Source organism: Dreissena polymorpha, chromosome 1 (genome assembly GCF_020536995.1).
Source record: "Dreissena polymorpha isolate Duluth1 chromosome 1, UMN_Dpol_1.0, whole genome shotgun sequence".
NCBI lineage: Eukaryota > Metazoa > Mollusca > Bivalvia > Myida > Dreissenidae > Dreissena > Dreissena polymorpha.
The window spans coordinates 35984279-36006287 of record NC_068355.1 but is presented as its reverse complement, the minus strand read 5'-3'; the positions used below and the strand labels follow the sequence as shown (position 1 = coordinate 36006287).

Genomic DNA, 22009 nt, shown 5'->3' with positions numbered 1-22009 from the left:
CTCTTAAAATGTTAATAAACTGTTAAAAAGAATTAAATAACAAGACAATAATTTTGTACATCCGCTTGGAATGACATAGAAAATAAATATATTCACTCATTCATGAACATATTTTTTAATTAAATGGGACTAAGGATTTTTCTGAAATAATCACGTAATGACCTAAAAACGATGTCATTTTACAGTAAAAAGTGAACATGAGCGAAAGTTTTCACTTTCATCAAAACAGTAGATTATCATATTTAAATCTCTGAGAATTTTTTCGATGCATTATCCATTAAAAAGCATTAATAATATTAAGCAATAATTGAATTAATATTTCATATATGGTTTACTGATATTCCCCAAAAAATAAAAAGAAAAAATAAGGTAAGCTCACACAATGTTTTACTCTGATAGATCTGGCATGCACCGAATTTAGCACTACTTTTAGAGCAAAATTAGCTTGAACAAAATACCCACATAAGACTAGCTTATTATCGTCGACCAGGATTATAACTGAAATAAATCTTAAATCACAGGTCAACTTGTTTCGACGTCAGCTTTCTTTAACGACACACTGTTCTTTACGTCACGTTGTGTATGACGTCACGCGATTTCTGACGGGTCACTGATGACGTAACACTTACTGTATTCGTAACGGTGACTGTAATTGTTCCGGTGGCGGTGTCGCCGCAGCGGAGGGTGGCAGTGATAGTCAGGGGATAACTTCCGGCACTCAAGGAGGCGCCGCTGCGAATATCATCTGAAAATTTGAATTGATATATATTGTTAAAGAATAAGGTATGGAGATAACCAGGGTTTTTTCACTAGACGATGTCGTCTAGATTTTTTTATTTATTTGAAAAGCCGTACCTATACATGTACTATGAAAACTAAGTACTGAAGGACAACGGCATACAACTATGTACATAAAGTAGTTGCCAGGCCTGAAGAAGTTAAATACTGCTGAACAAGTTAAGTCATTGTAATGTTCACGTGCTGTCACTGTAAGTAACAAATGCCCCCAAAGAATTATTTTGACCCAAACGTGTGATATTGACCTTTTCTTTCTTGTCCTTTGAGATAGCAGCCAAGTTTTTAAATGCCATAATATAAAGTTCATCAGTGGTTGGCAAAATTATGGATTATAATGCATTGTTGTTGTTGTGTTGTTTTTTCAATCAAAATCAAGTCTGGTAATCGGCCCCATTCCCAATGGAAAAAGGTATATTTTTTTCTAAATAGGAGCTAAAAATTCCCAATAGAAGGTTTGCAAAAAGAATTGATCTCAATATTTTGTCCATTTCTCATCCATATGAGCTCAACCTTAGTATATATAATACTGAAATCACTTATGTTCTCAATTTTGAAGCATCTTTTAGCAAAACAATTACAACACTGATTCCCCAATTTAGGCAAAATGACGCAAATTTTCCCCATCCAAAGGGACACGGCCTCATTCCCAAAATGGTAAAGAAAAACACACACTGTCGGTCAACTCTTGAAATCAAGAAAATTCATGTCCCACGTTCTCAAGAAAATTCATGTCCAACGATATCAAGAAAATTCATGTCCCACGAAATCAAGAAAAATCACGCCCCAAGAAATCAAGAAAAGTCATGTCCCACGAAATCAATAAAATTCATGTCCCACGAAATTAAGAAAATTCATGTCCCACGAATAATAATGAGTTTACAATATTCGAAGACCGGCTCATATCTATCATAGGCTGATCATATATTTCCTTGCTGAAAATAATCGTTTCAAGACGTACATCCCGTGGCAGTCTTAACCACCGAGAAAAGGGAACTTCCGGCAGTCTTCATGACGCTGAAACCGGAAGTAACCGCCACGAGATCGGTTGTGTCCGCATCCGTGACGTCAATGGTGAATATCGGCTGTGACGTCTTAGTGTCGCTGATTGTGACGCTATCGTCCACGATTACTGGATCCTCATCTGAATACGCATAATGAAATAAATGCGAGCTCATAACATAACTATTAACTGATAATACAAATTATTTTCGGTTTTGTTTTTGTTTCATTGGTTTCTTCTTTGTATGTTTTTTCTTCTTTAAGACATACTCAGACTCGCAGCAATCGTATTGATTATATCGATAACTTCAATCACATCAAATCATATGAATCTTTCAATCACACCAAACATAACAACCACATAAATCACATCAATGGCCAAAAGAACTTTAAAAAAAGGACAAAGTGAGCGACGACCAAACCAAATGTTGACGTACCCTTTTTTCAAACGATGTAAATATGTGAGAATCCCGTCGCTGGCGATATACATAGACAACCGCTACTTACTGGCAGTCACAACCGCTCCGGCGGCGTAGGTATTGGCAGTATCCGGCGTCATCGCCCAGGGAACTTCCGTCCCAACGACCGGGGCCGCCAGCACCTGGTTCTGGGTGCTCGAACCCGCTGCGACGCTGGGAGGAATGAGCTCTGCACCGGATGTGTACCTGCGTAACAATAATAAATAGGGGAATTCCACTTCGACCCGATTCCCCACGATTTGTCCCGATTTCCAATATTTTGAGGTCGGGGACATTCTTAGCTCAATCGGCGAAGGTCCTAACTCATTTGTAGTTAGTCGCGGGCCGATCGTAAGTTATTCCTTCAACTCGTGAGGTCCGGAAAAATCGTGGCCAGATTTTAAACGTGTTTAAAATTTGACCAAGACAGAATTTAATCGCAGTTGACTCGTAACAGCGTCGTAGTGCGTTCTTGGGCGTCGTGATAGAATCGTAGGTAATTCGTGACTCAATCGGGAAATCGGTGATCACGTGATCTGTCTACGAATCAGTTACGACTTTGTCAAGGCTCTCAAGAGTTCACCCCGAGTGATTTTCGAGCCCGCTAAGATTCTCGCGATTTAGTTACGAAACAGTTACGATTTTGTTGAGAATGATTAAGAATTATTATTTTTATATCATGTTTTTTTGTCGAGTGCTTTGATAACACGAATCTATACTCCTTACTGTCGGTTATTCGACAACAAGCCATCATATAAAAATATTATTCATATTCTAACACGATTCGGATTGATTTGGTTCAAGCTTTTGGACATGAAGTATATTTTCCAATACTCTGCCCCTCTTAGTACAAAGTTCACTATTTAGTGACGTCATTGAATTGTACAAACATATGACGTCGTTTTCATTCATAAATATTTTGCAAATTACATCACTTTCATTGAGAACAACACTAATAGAAACTAAATGAACACACATGTATTAATTCTTTTGAAAAGCTGACATGCTATAAATGTTTTCTTAATTACGTTTCTTAAAAAAAAAATTCTTTGCAGGCGTGGTCAAGCCACTTATCACTAAATATACAATTTGTTGTTTCATTACATTTATATACATGCTACATTTATTGCATTTCTTTTATAGCGGGATTTAGCACGTGCATTTTACTGCAAATTTTTCTTTATTTATTCGGAACTATTTTCGAAACATAAAGCTCCGCCCACAATTTATTGCAGAATAACCCACACTTGATTTCCTTCTATGTCTATAGAAAACAAGTCGCGTGCGGTGTTAGAATCAATATCAGTAGATATTGGCGCCGAATTAATCACGGTGCCTATACCACGAGACTTTTTACGATCTGTGTGGGGAGTAAAATATCAACAAAAGCGCGACAAAGGTAAGATTTTTTAGGATAACTTTTTTAATATGTCACCATTTCAATGGGATAAAGTGGAGAGCCCGCTCATTCATGATAGTTTTCTATAGGTATCATGATTTTATAAAACAAATCTATATTGTTTCAGTAAAGTGCAACCGCGCGTTTGAACGGTTAGAAAAAGGTAGGATCAGTGTGGGGACATTATTTTATTTTGACACAGAAACATCACCTCTGGTGAAATTAAGCAATAAACTTTATGGGCGGAGCTTACACTATATCACTTTGCATTCTTTTTGAGGTTTCTGTCATATATTTATGAAAACAAAATCAAGAAAAATATTCTTACAGTAATATGATCTGTGTGGTATACGTGTTTAGAATGATCTGTGTGGTATCCGTGTTTCTACAATTTATGTCTAAATTGAGATAATAACGACAATATATATATATTTACTTAATTTCAATTATTTCGATACAACAATTACTACTACTACTAGTCCTACTTCTACTTCTACTATTACTACTGATTCTACTACTACTACTACTACTACTACTACTACTACTTCTACTACTACTACTACTAGTAGTAGTAGAAGCAGTAGTAGTAGAAGTAGTAATAGTAGTAGTAGTAGATCTATTATTATTATTTAAAAATTTATTCATTTCAGTAATCACCTATTTCACATTAGTGAGCGGACTAATAAGTTAAGGGAAGAAAAAAAGAGTAAACAGTTTCACGAGACAGGAATACTATACTGAAGGGGACACCAGGAGTAAGGTTGGAGCGGGCGAGACGAAACGATAGCAAACTGTTGCCAACAATAAGAATGGGGATGGACGAACACTAATGAAATTTTAATTCGGACACAAATTCTGCAATAGAAATTGTGTCAAATATTACACTGGTTGACAAAAAAGCAAAGTAATATGTATGTTTTAAAATCAAATGTGAAATAAAAACTGATGAACAGAATCCACCAGACGTATTGGTTTGTCATGGATTTCAAAGTGCCTTGCATCATTGTGAAGAAACTTTAAACGACTAAATAATGTTACATTTTCGACCTTATTTTCTATTTTGTTGTTATTTAAAGTTGAAGGTAGCCGGTATGATTTACTTAAAACAAAATAATGGTCATAGTAGAAACATATATATATGGGTGTGTTTGTGTGTGTTGTTCTCATAAATTATATGGAATTCATATTGTTGCATTAGTTTATTACATAGTATAGATATTGACAATTATTCGCCATGTGTTGGTGATAATGTCATGTTATAAAGTATGTCGTTGTATTCAGTGTAACAGTGTATGCTTATCTTTAGCATTAATTATTTTGAAGAGACTATAAAAAGTAAATGAAGAACTATTATATTAAATGATTATGTATGTACGATTCTCCTCTTGTGTTGTGGTGGGATGCAGCTGTGAAGAATGTCAAGACGGATTTCGAATTAAGGAGTATTGTATTGTATACACAACCTCATTGCATACATTGTTGACTGTAAATTACCACGGCCTAGAATAAGTACAAGCAGGCAGTTAATTATGTAAAGCAATCGTGAAAATCCCTAGTATTAGAAACCCTGGCTGCTTATGATTATCGAACTAGCTCGTGACAGCGATCAGCGAAAAAACATCGCAAAACTTTAATCAGAGGCGTATTTAGGTGGGGGCTAAGGGGCTAGAGCCCCCCCCCCCCCCCCCCAGCTGGCTGGCTAGATACGATTTAAAAAAATATGAGCCCCTTACAGTTTCAATCCACTTGTGTATTTCCTTTATATGCCCCTAATTAAGCCATAAACAACCGTCGATTTGTGTGATTTGCCCCCAGGCATGTGTACAGACGATCTAACCTTCGCCAGCTAAACTGCACGCTTCATTGACTGTTAGTGATAAACTGCGCTATTTGATTGGCTGAAGGAGATACATTCAACTAATGAAATTCATCGATACTTTTAGCTATATGTAAATGTTTACAAATGGCTGCCGCATGGGACTTGTGAAAATCAATATTTCAATTTATAGGAATTAAAGAGTTTAGACGAACGCAATGGACAAACATCATTAATTTTTCGACAAGTTTCTTTGATGAATTTAAATAGGTAAATGTTTACAAATGGCTGCCGCATTGGACTTGTAAAAACAATATTTCAATTTGTAGCAATTAAAGAGTTTAAACGAATGCAATGGCAAATCATAATTAATGTTTTGGCAAGTTTCTTTGATGAATTTAATTGGTATGAACTCTTGAGAGTGATAATCCTTTTGCGTAACAAGTTATTGCCAGTGAAATTCAACAGCACACCTAATGAATGGCAATTAATTATTTGTTTAACAAATTGGGCTAACTGCTTTGATGTTCATCCATAGTTTGTATGCCCCCGGTAGGGTGGCATATAGCAGTTGAACTGTCAGTCCGTCTGTCTGTCAGTCTGTGCTTCCGTCCGAAAACTTTAACATTGGCCATAACTTTTGCAATATTGAAGATAGCAACTTGATATTTGGCGTGCATGTGTATCTCATGAAGCTGCACATTTTGAGTGGTGAAAGGTCAAGGTCAATGTCATCCTTCAAGGTTAAAGGTAACACAAATAATCCAAGGAAAGTAACAAGCCTTAAAGGGATATAATTTCTATTTTATATCATTTGGCAGGTAGAGATAATTTTCCTGAGGGACATAAAAAATTTTAAAGGGATATGATCAAAAAAGTAATTTTAATTCAAAGCGACGCAGTAGGGGACATTGTGTTTCTGACAAACACATCTCTTGTTGAAAATAAAAGGACTCCAAAATGAAAAATTACTTGGCTCTTATGACACTAAATCATTTTCAAAATGAAACGCCAACATGCAATACTTGAATCCATTTGGAACAAGAAACAAAAAAACTAATGAACCAACTGAAAATGAGTCCGTTTCTGCTATCAGGTATTTTCCAAAAAATGTGATTGTGTTAAATTGTACTTTTTAATTTCATGAAAAGAAAATTTATTGAAAACTATGAAGTCATTTATTATCTTCCGATTACTTGATCGATTTTCAGCTCTTCGGCACCTCCGTCAACCTCTTTAGTGGTTTGAGAGACATTTGATTTCCCCTTTGTGTCTGTCTGTCTCTGTGTCTGTCACACTTGTTGTCTGGACTCAAGTTCTTGTTTGTTTTACATGCACTTTTATCATGCAAAATGCTGATTAGATAGCAGCAAATTGCATCATTTCAAGGTGCCATTTGAAAAAAATCGACGACAGGAGGGGACACCCCTCCCTCACCCTCCCCAGGCAGTTGAGCCCCCCCCCCTCTGAAAAATTTCTGGATACGCTTCTGTTAATCAAGTTATAATTAAAAATGAATCATAGATTCGATATTACAAACCACAAATTATTGCACAATTATTTGAGAATGATTTCAAAAGAAAAACACAAAAGAACTAAACAAAACATAAAAACTAATCAAATTCGGATAACTTAAGAATCATTTTGAAAAGCAACGTTAAAATAAAACAACAAATAAAACAAGGCTATTTCAAGCAATATGGTCAGCATTGCAAGAATTTTTTTCGATTTGTTGCCATAGCAATCAGACATTTTGACGTAGGAACAAAATAAAATGAGGTGTATTATCTCCATATTGCCAACTATCCATGTTTCAAGTTTCATGAAAAAATATGAAGAACTTTTCACCGGTAGGGGACAATGACGTAAAACGATAATCAAGTTACACAGACAAACTGTTAACTATTATGATTTTTAATCAGTATTCACGGATTTATGTAAAGTCCTCACGTGTCGAGAAAGGTTTGTTTTGCGTTTGTACGTTTTGAAACACTCCTCACACCTGTAACACTTGTCAGGCATGTGGGTCTTGTCGTGCTCTTTGAGGTCATGCTCACTCTTAACTGCCAACCCACATTGATAACATTTCACCAATCGCTCTTTTTTACACTTTTCTCTCGAGCCACGAGATTGCATTATTGACAACAACTGTATAGAACTGAAAAACTAAAAAACAGTATACCACACATATCATTCTAAAAACGTATACCACACAGATCATATTACTGTAAGAATATTTTTCTTGAATTGTGTTTCGTAAATATATAACAGAAACCTGAAAATGAATGCAAAATTATATAGTGTAAGCTCCGCCCATAAAGTTTATTTCTTAATTTCACCAGAGGTGATGTTTCTGTGTCAAAATAAAATTATGTCCCAACACTGATCCTACCCTTTTCTAACCGTTCAAACGCGCGGTTGCACTTTGCTGAAAAAATTCTTATTTGTTTGATAAAATCATGATACCTAAAAAAAGCTCTCATGAATGAGCGGGCTCTCCACTTTATCCCATTAAAAATGGTGGCATATTAAAAAAGTAATCCTTAAAAATCTTACCTTTTTCATGCTTTTGTTGATATTTTACTCCCCACACTGATCTTTAAAAGTCACGTGGTATAGGCACCGTGTTAATGGGTGCGTTCGGTGAGGTCCTAGCTTAGTCGTGACCGATCTGCATCGTTCGTAGTACAGTCGCAGAAGATTCTTACACATCGTAGTGAAGTCGCGACCCTATTTGCAAGACTTGCCAGAACCCCACGATTCGTCGTAACTCAATCGTACCAGTGTCGTAACTGAAACGTAGACTGTCACGAGTCTTCCCGATTCAATAAATGTGATAAATCGTAGCGAATCTTGGGCTTGTTTTCGTGGTGGAATAGGGCCAAAAGACAGTCAACTGGTAACACTATTCACTTTTTACCGCGAAAGCAGCACTAACATTCGCGGAAGGGCAGACCATCGGATACAATGTTTTCTATGAACCGGAAGTGTATGAAGTGAATAGTGTTCATTTATTCACACACATATGAACTGTTTTATATATATCGTATATAAATATAACAATCTTAAATCAAAAACGGCCATGAACATGGAGTGATGTCACACATACCACCCTATGACGTCATCGATTTCAACCTCTACTGTACCCGTCGACAAAGGAGTGTTTAGTCCGACGGCGGCTGAAAATAAGCGAATTTGTACATTTAAAATACAAAATAAAGAACGACAAACTATAAAGTAAATCATGTGGAAGTTCTTTATTTATTTTTATGTTATTGCTGAGAATTTGTTCATTTTAAATACATTGTTAGGACCGGAAAATTATAAAGAAAATCATGTGAACGTTCTTCGTTCTCTTCTGACAAACACTCAATATACATGTATGATGTTCAATATTTTGCTGTGCCGTTTATGTAATCAGAATATTGGTGACTAAAATTGTGGCAACTGATTGTTTTAATTTATAACGAACATTTGTTAGGCGTAAGTGTATAACAGTGTACTTGTTCTATTCGTGAAAAAAATCAAAGTAAAACAAAATAATCGAAACGCCGAATGTCATTATTCCCTCTTTAATTTCAGTGTAAAGATATGCGGATTTTTTTTAATAACCTTCCGAGAATTAGCTTGTACTTTAGTGTGGAACTTGTTAAATAAAATCAAGTTAAGTTTGTCTGATCTCCGTTACCTGTAAATGTTTGTTGCGCAATAAGTTCGTAACTTGATGTCGATGTCGGCCGCCATAGATGCATCGTGACGTCCCAAATTGACGTCACAAAGAATTTCCAGTTGTTGAGCGTTCCGCAGCAAGGCGACTTGGAAGACCCAATAAAAAATGTCAGCCCTAAAAGTGGAAAGAGTTCAGATAAAAAATTATGTGTTAATTTACGTGTTTGTTATCAATAACCGTTTACGTGTTTGTCATCAATGACCGTTTACGTGTTTGGCATCAATGACCGTTTACGTGTATGTTATCAATTACATTGAGTTCACTTTGCATATATAACAATAACGATAAAACGGAGGAAAATATGTCTAAAACGACCTACCGATACCAGTTCCGGTATTGGCAATGTGCGCTCCGGGGTTATATGTCCCGATTTCGCCACATCCTTCTGTGAATGAGAAAACTTAGTGCTTTTAAACCTCGCAGCGCTTTGATAAACAAATAATGAAAGTTGTATCAATAGTTGTTGGAGTACAGAAGTAGTCACTTAGTTACAGGAACAACAGCAACTTAATTTATATAATAAATTAATACTTATGGAAGTTTATATATATATGATGCATAGTTCGGAATCAGTACTTTTTGTAAAAAAATCGGCGATACTTTAGGGGACTATATCTTAAAAGCGTGTTTTTGGACGCTTTGCAGTTTTTTAGGACGATCTCTGGGCGCCGCCATTGTTTTTTGACAGATAGACTGTATACGCCGCTTTTATTGGAAAAAATGCGCTTTGTTAAACAAACCCGATAACCATTCTATATAAGCATCGCAAAGATCTTTAATACGCGAAAAGAACTCAATAAAAATCGATACGAACCGATGTAAAAATAATATTCGTAACTTGATTTTGTAATTCTTAATGGTACGATAAGATTTTAAAATAAATACGTAACGGACTTGAAAATAATTCGTAATTACGAAAATACGACCCTTAGCTGGAGCTCTGTTACCTTGAATTCCGGATTTGTACATTTTTAACCAAACGGCATTCCGGTAGATTGAGTCAAAGCATTTAAACATATCGACAAAAATAACATAAAGACGTTTATTTTGGTTAAGATATTTTTGAATGACCGACAAGAGTATAAAAACGGCATCAACTGTTGATCTTCCCTTCCGAAATCCGAACTGAGCGTCCGAAATACTATTATCTTCGTTACAAAAAGATTCAACGCGCTTGTTTATTACAGTTGTAAATAATTTAGCCAAACAGCTTACAAGTGTTACACCTCGGTAGTTACTAGCATTTTCCGTATCCCCCTTTTTTATGTATAGGTACAATTATCCCATCGGTCCACTTATCGGGAAAATACCCAGAGTTTAAAATAGCATTAAATATATCACACAGATATCAACGCTTTCCATGAAATACTCGTTAAGCAAATTATCATATCCACATGATTTGCGCGATTTCAAAAACATAACGGCATTTACAATTTCGTCAGTGGTGATTGGTTTATCAAGTTCCGGAAACGGGACATCACAGTTATTAAAATCATTTGTGCGACAAAATTGCTCAGCCTCGTCATTTGAGCATTGCGAAATATCATTACTTAGTGTAGAGAAATATTTAAAGAAATCACCATTAGAAATGTTGTTACTCTTTCTACTCTTATTGTTTTTAAAATGCTTCCAAAACTCTCGAGGTTTAGCGTGCTTTAATTTCTCTAACTCGCAAAGCTTATTATTTTAAACAACCGTTTCTTTTTATTTATTAAAGATTTATAATTTGCTTTTTGTGCGCAAAGTAAATGCCTACTCTCTGTTGTTTTGCAGAAATTAAAATTTCGCAGCGCTTGTAAATATATATTTTTAGCTTGAACACATTCATTATCGAACCAGTCAACATGCTTAACATGTGCTGCATCATTATAAGAAACATTCTTATGCGAGGAATGGTTTAAAAACAACGGATCGGCTACTTCACGTATAATTATTGTAAAAGAGTTATGCAGGGTATTTGTATACTCCCTGTTTTGTAGATTACTACTATGACTACATGTCAAGTTATTAAGTTCGGTTAGTCGACTAATAATAGCACTTCTGAATTTATCCCGTTTAGATACATCCCATTGTATTTTCACATAATTTTCACTTATCCCTTCCGGATAATCAAAATTGGCATGTAGCGAAAAACTAATTGGTGTATGGTCGCTATAAACGTTAAGATCTTCAACCGTAAAACTATTGATTCATGAAAAATTGCTTTCTTTTGTGAGCAGATAATCAATTAGCGACGCGCCTTGTTGCGTTATAAACGTAAACTTGTCAGTGTCGGGCAATCTACCGTTAAGAATGCGTAAATTGACAAAGATCAATAAGTTTAACACCATGACTGTTTACAATATTATATCGGGTGAGCCCCGGTACAGTGGTTCATCTGGAATATAATCGTAATCATCAATGCAATCAGTCATTCTATCATGCATAATATAATCACATTTAGAGCCTACACGACTATTAAAATCTCCAACTATATAAACATATCCCAATGAGTCGTATAAATTAATATCTGATTCTAAAACGTCAAATATATCAACATAAAAAATATTGTACGCTGGGAAATCTTCACCCCATACGTAAACACCACAAACATAAGCATCTTTGTCCATATGAAAAACATTTTTATCCAATTTAATCCATATAACAGTGTCCAAATAGTTACGAATAATTTCCACACAATTAGAAATAGAATCTTTTATATAGATAACAGTTCCACCACTCGCGCGCTTCGCGTTTCGATGCTAGAATTTTCTGTAGAAATTAAAAGATTTAAAGCCGGGTATATCAACGACATTAGAGTCGGAAGTCCACGTTTCGTATAGAAAAATTATGTCATGTTTAGCAACAATATTAATAAAATCAACGCTGTCTCGTTTCAAAGCAGTACGTCCATGTACGTTCCATGATAGTACGCGCAGCTCATCCCCGACGCACTCCTAGTCCCAAACTGGTTTCCCGTCGACAAACAGTGTGTCGTACGCAATCCATGCCTTTTTACCTTGGCTGCGGGCTTCCTTCATTCGTGGCACCAACTTTCTGCGTTTGTCGGACACTTCCTTTGGGAACTGCTCGTTCACGTAGAACGGGGTACCCTTGAGCTCGCTCCCCTGGTGTCGTACAAGCTCTCTCTCCTTAAACAGAGTAAACTTTGCCAACAAAATGATGGGATTAATAAGACGTTCATTTAAATTTCTAGATTTTAGAAGCTTCAGATTATTATTCAAGTCCATTGTAAGACCACATCTGGAATATGCCAGCAGTGTATGGAGTCCATCAAAAATTAAAGACATTGATAGCATTGAAAACGTCCAACGTAGAGCAACCAAAATGTTACCCAAACTTAAGGATAAATCATACGAGGAAAGACTTAAATTGATTAAACTACCCACTTTGAAATTTCGCAGACTACGAGGGGATATGATTGAAACATACAAGATCTTGAACAATATCTATGACAAAAGAACAACAGTTGGAATTTTTACTTTGAACACAAATACAAATAGAGGTCATCCATTAAAACTTTTAAAACAAAGGTGTGCACGCGACATTCGCAAGAACTTTTTCTCCAATCGCATTGTAAACATATGGAATAATTTACCAAGTGCTGTCGTCACATCCAAGAACACGGATACTTTTAAAAGACGCCTAGATAAATATTGGATAAACCACCCAATGGTGTACGATCATAACTGTGACTATAATGAAATAACCGGAGGCAAAACACCGAGACTATTAAATAGCGATGACGAAGAAGAGGCCACTACAGAGGTCCAAAAGACCTGCGGTGGTAAACCACCTAAGGTAACCTAAGGTAATACTCCTGGGTCTACTTTCACCTTCACGCTTAGGCCACATTCTGTGCACTCTCTCCAATATTTGGTCACCGTGACCAATTTCTGGTCACAAGTGGAACGCCGCGGCTATATAAAGTGACCAAATTTTGGTCTAAAAAAGTAAGATTAACATTAACAATAGTAACTTTGGTATTGAACCATTGAATTTTGAGACATAAGTAATAGCTTATACTAAGTTCTTTTAAATATGGAGTAATTGAACTATTAAATCTAACGTTAACTACCGTATTACGTTTAGAGGAGCATCATTGAATTTTTAACATCCATTGTTTTCTATTATTTTACTACGCTACTTTGTCAAGACTGTTAAATCCGATGAATATTAAGTTTTATTTAATGTATCGGAAGTATGCATTTTGTTTATCAGTACCCAGTTATAACCGTTTATTGTGAATAAACCCGTTGAACTTTTCGTATCGGAATTGCGTTGTGAATTTATAGTACCACGGAACGCACAATACTACAAAAACGAAAGAAGAGCTAAATGTCTAAAAAAAACTAAATTAATTAATTGCGGAAATTATTTGTGGATGCGGTGCCGTTTGATAAAAAATACACGGTTAACTAGAAGCCGATTCTTAACATCCAGGGATGACTAGAATCCGATTCATGTCACCCTGGGGTGACATAAACTTGATAAAGCCGATTCTAGTCACAAAGGATGACTACCTTCGGATTGAAGTCACCGCAGGGTGACATGAATCGGCTTTTAGTCACCCCCGGTTGTCTTGTGGGCCTTTTCAGGTCTACAATGACACAATGAGCTCTAATTACATACATTCAATAACTGATACATGGGTTTCGCTGTTTTGATATATTCTGTTCTAAAATTTTGATACTTCACTGTCAATGGAAAACATCTTTTTGTGTACATCATTGATTGGTTGTGAAATCATCAATTTTTTCTTCCTTTTTTACCAGTAAACAATCTAGTTTATATCAATGTGGTACGTCGGCATTATTATTTATAAATCCGCAGTGAAATCTTTGTTTGATATATGATACATATGCCATTATTATTTGTGACCGGGTCGACTTTCTCCCGATTTGTTTAGTGCTTTATAACCCGTACTTATTATTTTAACATGATATTTTTGTGAGTGTAGTCACATGATCAAATCGGAGGGAAAAGCTGGCAGCCATTTGCCTGTTCTCTAAAAAAACGAGTCCAAGTTCACTCTAGTGGTCAGTATTGGTTCTTGTGTTTGGATTTTATTGTATGTAATTGAAAACGGTTGCAATGCATTGTCTTCTTTGTATATCGTTTGAGGTTTGAACCATAGGCGCTCGATGACAATGTTTTGTTAAGAATCATGTAAACAGTAAAGTGTAAAAAGGCTCATTTTTCACATAGGAATAGTTCAATAAATGTTATGGCAAATACTTCAATTTATATGTCAATAGGGTTGTAAATACTTGTAGAACAGATCAGTAAATGCTAATAAAAAATATTATTCAAAATGTTGCTTTTGAAGAAATATACAGCGCATGCATGAAATTATCAAAATAACAAACGGAGTTAAATTAGCAACCCCAGCTAATTTTTCATCAACATCTGTTTTTAAAGGCAATTGCATATTTGAAAAGAGCTCTTTAAGAGCTTTTCAGAACAGTTTTTCTTTTTAAAATATCTTAAAAAATAAAAAAGTTATGGGAATTTGAATATTGCTAAAATGCGCACAAATTCTGAATTTTCTCCCTATATAAAGTGAACAAGGAAGCGCGACATTCGCGGCACCGGAAATTCAAGTTCATACATTTTTACATAGTAAAATTGCCATAACTTTTTTATTTTTAGAGATATCTTCATGAAATTTGGAACATTTGTAGATCAATGTATACTCTGTTCATTAAAGTATTATAAACCCTTTTAGTTATTAATACACACATGGTAATGATCAACACATTTAGGAAGCATATACATAATTTCATTAGAGACATAATTTTATTAGAGACATTATCTTTTTTTCGAAAGGCATCAGGCTAAAATATCTACAATTAACACATTTATTCACTCAAAAGCAATATTGGAATTACTTAAAATGGAAACCGGTTTTTAAAAGCAAATTTAACCAATTTAGTCTTAACTCTCTAATCAAATTTTCACAGGTGTTTGGGGGGGGGGCGGAATGTCTTTTCATCGTTTTGGGACGGGGACATGCACACATTCTATAACTTTCTAATCGTTGAAATAAATCTATGAATATTTCTTATATATGTTATATATGTTGTCTTTTGTTGGTGCCTCTTTCACATTCCATAACCATTCAAAATTCAAACAGTCGGGCACAAATCCAGCAGAAATTAGGAATTGTTTCTGAACCGTCTGAATGTCTTCTCGTAGAGGCCATTTGTACTGGCCAAGTTTTCTGGTGGTAGTCATGAATTTAACCACAAAGTTTTCTTTATCTTTAACTTCAAAATCCATACCAGGATACCAAGCATCCTGGTATGCAATTGCAACATATGCATTACAATTTAAAATTCTGCATTTAGATTCATCAAGTCTTTCACATTTTTTCACCGGGCACTTTTCTTTAAATTGACAAGTTTTTTTTCTGGTCACATGTTCTTGAAACTTTGGTTTTGACATATTTTTCTGTTGATGCTTTGAATGAAGGGTTAAGATGACACAGTAAATTGAACAACACAGTTGAAATTTCCCCATTTTTTCTATAAAAGTATTTATTTCAAGAATGAGTCCATTCTTCTGCCTGTTTATAGGCTACAAGGTTTCTGCCTTCTTCTAAAGAGAGGTTGTTATACCATTTTCATGACAGAATGGTCCTGGGTAGTCTGCCATTGACTTCCTAGATCTACTGAAAAAAGGGAAAGAAAAGTCAGACCTACATCATCAGTACATGTATAAATCATGTTAATATGCAACTTTTACAGTGCAAAAACTTTCTCACAGGCCAGTGGGGATATGCACATTTGGACAATTTCTACAATGTCGGGGCAAATTTATCGATTTAATCATGTCAACGATTGTTTAGATACTTAAGAAAACTTATTTTCATACATATAATTTATGGATAAAAACACCTTTTAGGGCATTTCATAACAGTAACACGGGGTTGGTTTTCCTACGATTCGATCGCACGAGCAAGTGCCCGTCCTTACATCGAAATTACATATTTGCACTGAAATAAATAATTAATCGAGTCAAAGTCAAGGTTTCTAGAACTCACCTTTGTATTTATAATAAAGTTGAACCACATGAAGATGTTCTCTATCGGTAACATGCTCAAAATCGTCGATAGAAAAACGTGTTTACGATGCGTAATCAGTTAATCAAAATGGCGGTCAAAGGTGAAAAGCGAGGTCGCCGCGTGACCGGAGTAAATTTGAATAAATTACTACGTTCGGCTTAAAATGCGGGAGGGTTCCTATTGTTTCCGACAAAAGATTTGTATATCAAATTAAACGTCAGAACATTCCCTACAATATGATATATGATGCATAGTTCGGAAATCAGTACTTTTTGTAAAAAAATCGGCGATACTTTAGGGGACTATATCTTCGGTTCGGATGAACTTAAAAATTTGCATCAAAGTCACGAATGGAGGTCGTGAACTTTTCTAAATGGATTCGTCCATCTCATTAATATTCATAAAGTTTAAGTCATCGCGAATAGGAACAAAGAGTACATGTGCCACGCGCCGAGTGCATGAAAGTTGATAATCACGCGCAACAGCGAAAAACCATAATATTTATTGTTTATTAACAGATAAAACTGGGTTATAGTGGGTAAAATACAAAAGTAAAACATGCATTTTGTAGAGAATTTTATTAGCTTTAAAATGAGACCAATTATAAAAAAATTCATCTACAAATGTAATTTTAATCCCCAAAATGCCACAGGCGGTGTAGACTTTTCACAGTTTTCCAGATAAAATGTGGGATTATCGGAGATTAGCTGGGGTTGCTAGTTAAATTGAACAAATTCCTTTGGTCAAAATATTGTATACACTTAATGTTAGGCACTACAAATGAAAAGTCCACACAACACACACCAACAATCCCAAAATATCCAAAAGAAAAACATCAAAGAATGTAAAAAGTTAACAAAATTATTGGGAAACTACTTTTAGTATGGTGGACTTTCCAGTGAACCTTTATTGTCAAATTTACTTATTTACTCGCAATACAGTACTCATTATAGTGACGAAATGACACTAATACAAAAAATAAACTGTATTACCAAAAGGCATAAACGTGTATTGTTAATTTGAAATATATAAGACTCGGAAAGACCGGTCCATACAATAACCGAAAAGCACCAAATAGCACCGAAAAGCACTAAATTTCTCTCTATATATATATGCAATATATCGTTTTTAGTGTGTGTTAACGAGTTTAATTAGTAATAAATGGTTATGTGATTGTATGTTTATACTACATTGTGCCCAAAATGGTAAATATCGGCAATTACCAACCGAAAAGCACTTTATGTGAAGACCAAAAGGCACTCAATTTCTCGCTACATATATGAATATTTGCGTTTCTATTGTGTCAGGGTTTTTTTTACTAAGAAAGTGATGCCGATATTCGGCGTCTTCCCCTACCAGAATTTTTCCCCTCAAAATACAATTTCCCCTCAAAAATATCATTTTTCACAAAAATATAATATTTTCTCTCAAAGAAATGTTTATTTTTCCTTTGGGCATTCGACAATTATCCAATTTGCACCATGTACAACGATCTCGCTCTCTCTCCAGACGAACACAAAAAATCTGGGAATCCCAGTTATTCTAAATATAGCTCTTATATTACGTCATGTAAACTGGGCAACTAATCATAATAATCATGTGACTATTTTACTGGATACCGGTCTTGCGAGAGAAGGGTGTTTCGTCAATTAATTACCAGAAACCAGTCGAATTTTGATCCGGGCTATATGCAAGCCAAGATATAAACGTGAAAACAGAAAAAAATGTCTCACAATTGGCGTTCATACACAAACAAAATAAAACATTCAGACTCGGAAGATACTGAACGCATCGAGGCATTTTTTAAGAAAGAATCATCGAAAACTGTTATAACCCAGCAGGATTCTGAGGTAATCAACATTGAACATTGTGAAAGTGAAAGTAGACAAGCGGCAGCTGCCGCTCCTTTCCCTTCCAATACTGTAGCAGATCAAGATCATCAACCCATTCATCATGAAATTGAAATCACAAAATTGACATCGTCCCCGGGCCCCAGTACAGAAATATAGTTAAAACATTTCCCATTATTAGAATCTAATTTAGATCTACACCTGCAACTTTAATAAGGACTTTGACATTAATACGTGTTAAATGTGTTTAAGAACAAAAAGGACAGAGACAAGCCTCTTTTGATGAGTTATAGACATTGAAATGAACAGTTTTTATTTTTTCCCCTAATATGTCTCTTTCGCACTCTTTTTTCCCCTTTCACCCAGCGTCCAGCGTCTTCCCCTTTCTCTAAAAGAAAACCCCCTGTGTGTGTAAACGGATTAAATTAGTTATAAATGGTTATATTTCATGCATATTTATACTACCTTGGGTTTATTATGAGGTATTAATGCCCAAAATTGGATAAATATCTGCAGGACCCATGTGCGGTCCATACAATAACCGAAAAGCACCGAATAGCACCGAAAAGCACTCAATTTCTCTCTATATATATGCAATATATCGTTTTTAGTGTGTGTTAACGAGTTATTTAGTAATAAATGGTTATATGATTGTATGTTTATACTACATTGTGCCCAAAATGGTAAATATCTGCAATTACCGACCGAAAAGCACTTTATGTGAAGACCGAAAAGCACTCGATTTCTCGCTATATATATGAATATTTGCATTTCTATCGTGTGTAAACGGATTAAATTAGTTATAAATGGTTATATTTCATGCATATTTATACTACCTTGGGTTTATTATGAGGTATTAATGCCCAAAATTGGATAAATATCGGTAATATACCGACCGAAAAGCACTAATATCGGTAATATACCGACCGAAAAGCACTCCCGCGCCAGCAGAGAATCACCGAAAAGCACTCAAGTTCTCTATATATACATGAAAGTTAACTATAAGGGTCTATTTTAATGGATTGAAAAGATGTACATATCTATTTAGTCAATGTCTGTTCATATTAAAACTTAATTTTAAGGTCTGAAGTCATCATTAACAACTTGTGAACGAACGGCCGGTACGCTTCTTTAATCAGCACAAAGCAGTTTGGAAATAGATTTTCGCACCTTCAATTAATTATATTCCAGATAATGATGACAAGTTGTGTTATGATCGGCGCCTTTCATACATGTCCGAACAGTGCGGCTCTTGTGAATTAATGTACAGTTTTGTTGAATTACATGTGCTCAATTAATTATTCGATGTACGATGTGAATCTAATCTTGGTTTTTAGTGCAGATTCGTTCATACGACACAAAGACACAATTTTATTTTACGGATCATTTCGGTTTAGAGGACTGAGACAGTCATGTTAAATATCGAATATAATATATATTTTTTATAAAAAAACTGGTAGCAAGTTATAAATATATCGGCAATGTACCAACCGAAAAGCACTTTATGGTGTTTGTCATCTTATACGTAAATTGATGTATATGTTTTAAGTATTTTTAATTGACATGAAACTCTAAAATAGAAATTGCAGCATGACTTTTAGTTAATGTGCTTTGTATTAATAATAGAGATTGTAATCGTTCCATTAAAACCATTCATTGCGCGAGTATCGAGTGTACGCTGGTAACTTAACACGCATTTTATTATGACTATTAATTTACAGCTCAAACACAAATTTAAAAAGGCGAGTGTGCGTTAAATCAATTACAATGGATTATTGAAGATACCAAAAAAATCAACATGTACACTTGAAACTCAATAGTGCAGAAAAAACAACGTGTCAACGTGAAACCCGTATATTTCCCCTCCCTTACCTACCTGAATTAATATTGCAAAAAACAACGTGTCAGCAATGCTTCTCGTATAACAATCTTCCCCCAATTAATGCAATAAAAACGTGTCAATATGGGACCCCAAAAACGCACATGGTTGCCGGGTTATGACCCCCTTTTCTGGCAGAAATGCAGGAAGAACCAAGTGTAAGCGTATAACACACAAGTTCCCCCAATTATTGCAGCAAAAACAACATGTCAACGCGTTCACATCTGGTCTGCGCCTGAGTATGGGGCCAGACCCTTATACGCAATGTATATATATACCCATTTTTTAACATGTCTTCACCACTTGATATTGTAAATTGTGTTGTTTCGGTGAGGATAGCTTACAAAATGTCAGAATTTCCGTGCATTGAATGCACGTTAGAGTGCAATGAGGATACTATTCAGTGTAGTAACTGCAAAAATTGGCTTCATCGCCAGTGTGCTAATTTAAATACTGAAGAATATAAATCTTGGTCAGACAGAAATTTGAATTATTTGTGTAAATGTTGTGCATTCAGATGCAGAAGGGTCGCTGACAAGGTAAGTGCATTAGAACGATAAGTTGTAAATTCCTATTATTGTTTTCAAAAAACAAAAAATAAAAGAAGACAATGTGTTAGATCCAAGATTTATTACATGTTATAATAAAAAAATAATAATACATATATCACCAATATATCATAAACAAAATTGTAATGGAATTTAGCGTTTGACACTACATATGAGTCTTTGTAGTCGACACTGATACTTGCGCATGCCGTTGTTTCCCGGGGTACGGCTCTCCAAATGAACCAGATCTTTGGCATAGTCGGCAGGGAATTTCATTATTCAAAATTATAAAATCAGGAAATTTTAGAAAATTGTTCTTAAATGTTTTGGCTAGGCACTTGTTTATTTTGATTCTCTGTCTGTCGAAGACTATTTTCTGCAAGCCCGGACATTTTGAGAAATTTCCACGCGTCAGTAATTCTGTGATGTACACGTGCTCACATCCATTTCGTGATATGTCATTAACGATTTCGGTGATTCTTCTCACAATCTCTTTGGGTTGTGATGTAGGGGTAATGTCATTACCGCCGACAGCTACGATGACGATGTCCCCTTTTTCCTTTAACATCTTGCCGTACAGATCTGTGTTCATTCTGTCTGTTCTCAAACCGCATTGGCCGTACCATTTTACACTATAAGGCACGTGTAGTCCTTTTCTCTCGTCGCAAAAGAAACACAGACGTTTGATGTAACTATCGCCGAACAATACTACTTTAGCAATTGTAGAAAATTTTTCTGCCAGTTAGATTGTGCTGTTCTTATTTATATTAGTTGTTACTGTTGAGTTAAAGATGTCAGCACAATTCAAGCTGACATAATATTATCAGTTTTGTAAGATTTAATTCACACCTTTCACTCAACGTGCTGGCACAATAGTATCTGTTTTTATTTATGTGTAATTGCATTCGCACCTCTCGCTTAACTCAACGTTCAAAGGCACGGGCACATTCACACTTTATTAGCGCCGTCTTTAAACCCTTTTAATCTCTAAAGAACAGATTAATTTGAACTTAATTAACAAAATTATTTTAACTAATGCAAGTTAGAATTAATATGTGACTAAAATGGATCTTATTTAATTGTGGTTCTTTCTTTGAACTTATGTTGTCCGCCGACTTTTAGAATAGCTAGTGCCAGTAATAAATGTATTGCTTTAGATTCACATGTTGTTGTTTTTTAAGATAATTATGAAAGATGCAAATGTGTCTTACTTATATTGTTTTCTGGTCTTTAATCTATCTTATATATATATGTGACTACGTGCTAATTTTTTGGAGAAAAGAAAGATTCAAATGTGTCTTATTGATATTTTATTGATATTTTATCCATGTATCATGTGTATTCAGTGTCATGCGAAAATAGATCTTATTTCTTAATTTCCACATTCACACCTGATTAGCGCCGACTCAGTAAATTAATTAATTTAATAAAAAAAGTGCAACGGTGAGGTGGATCAATTGTTAGTG

General features: G+C 35.1%; 1 protein-coding gene across 1 annotated transcript; it reads right to left on the bottom strand.

The window, feature by feature from the left end:
• Positions 1-1393: 1393 nt before the first annotated feature.
• On the bottom strand, positions 1394-9294 carry LOC127876769 (uncharacterized). Its single transcript, XM_052422242.1, has 4 exons — positions 9159-9294; positions 8580-8649; positions 2305-2462; positions 1394-1939 (listed from the first exon to the last, which is right to left on the bottom strand). The coding sequence occupies exons 1-4, from the start codon at positions 9220-9222 to the stop codon at positions 1746-1748; spliced, it is 486 nt and encodes a 161-aa protein (XP_052278202.1). The 5' UTR covers positions 9223-9294; the 3' UTR covers positions 1394-1745.
• Between the last annotated feature and the right edge of the window lie 12715 nt (positions 9295-22009).

Coding starts and splice junctions, on each gene's coding strand:
- LOC127876769 (XM_052422242.1), bottom strand. CDS start 9,222: ATGCATCTATGGCGGCCGACATCGACATCAAGTTACGAACTTATTGCG. Junction 8,650..9,158: donor TGCGCAACAAACATTTACAG/GTAACGGAGATC, acceptor GCTTATTTTCAG/CCGCCGTCGGACTAAACACT. Junction 1,940..2,304: donor CGGAGCGGTTGTGACTGCCA/GTAAGTAGCGGT, acceptor ATGCGTATTCAG/ATGAGGATCCAGTAATCGTG.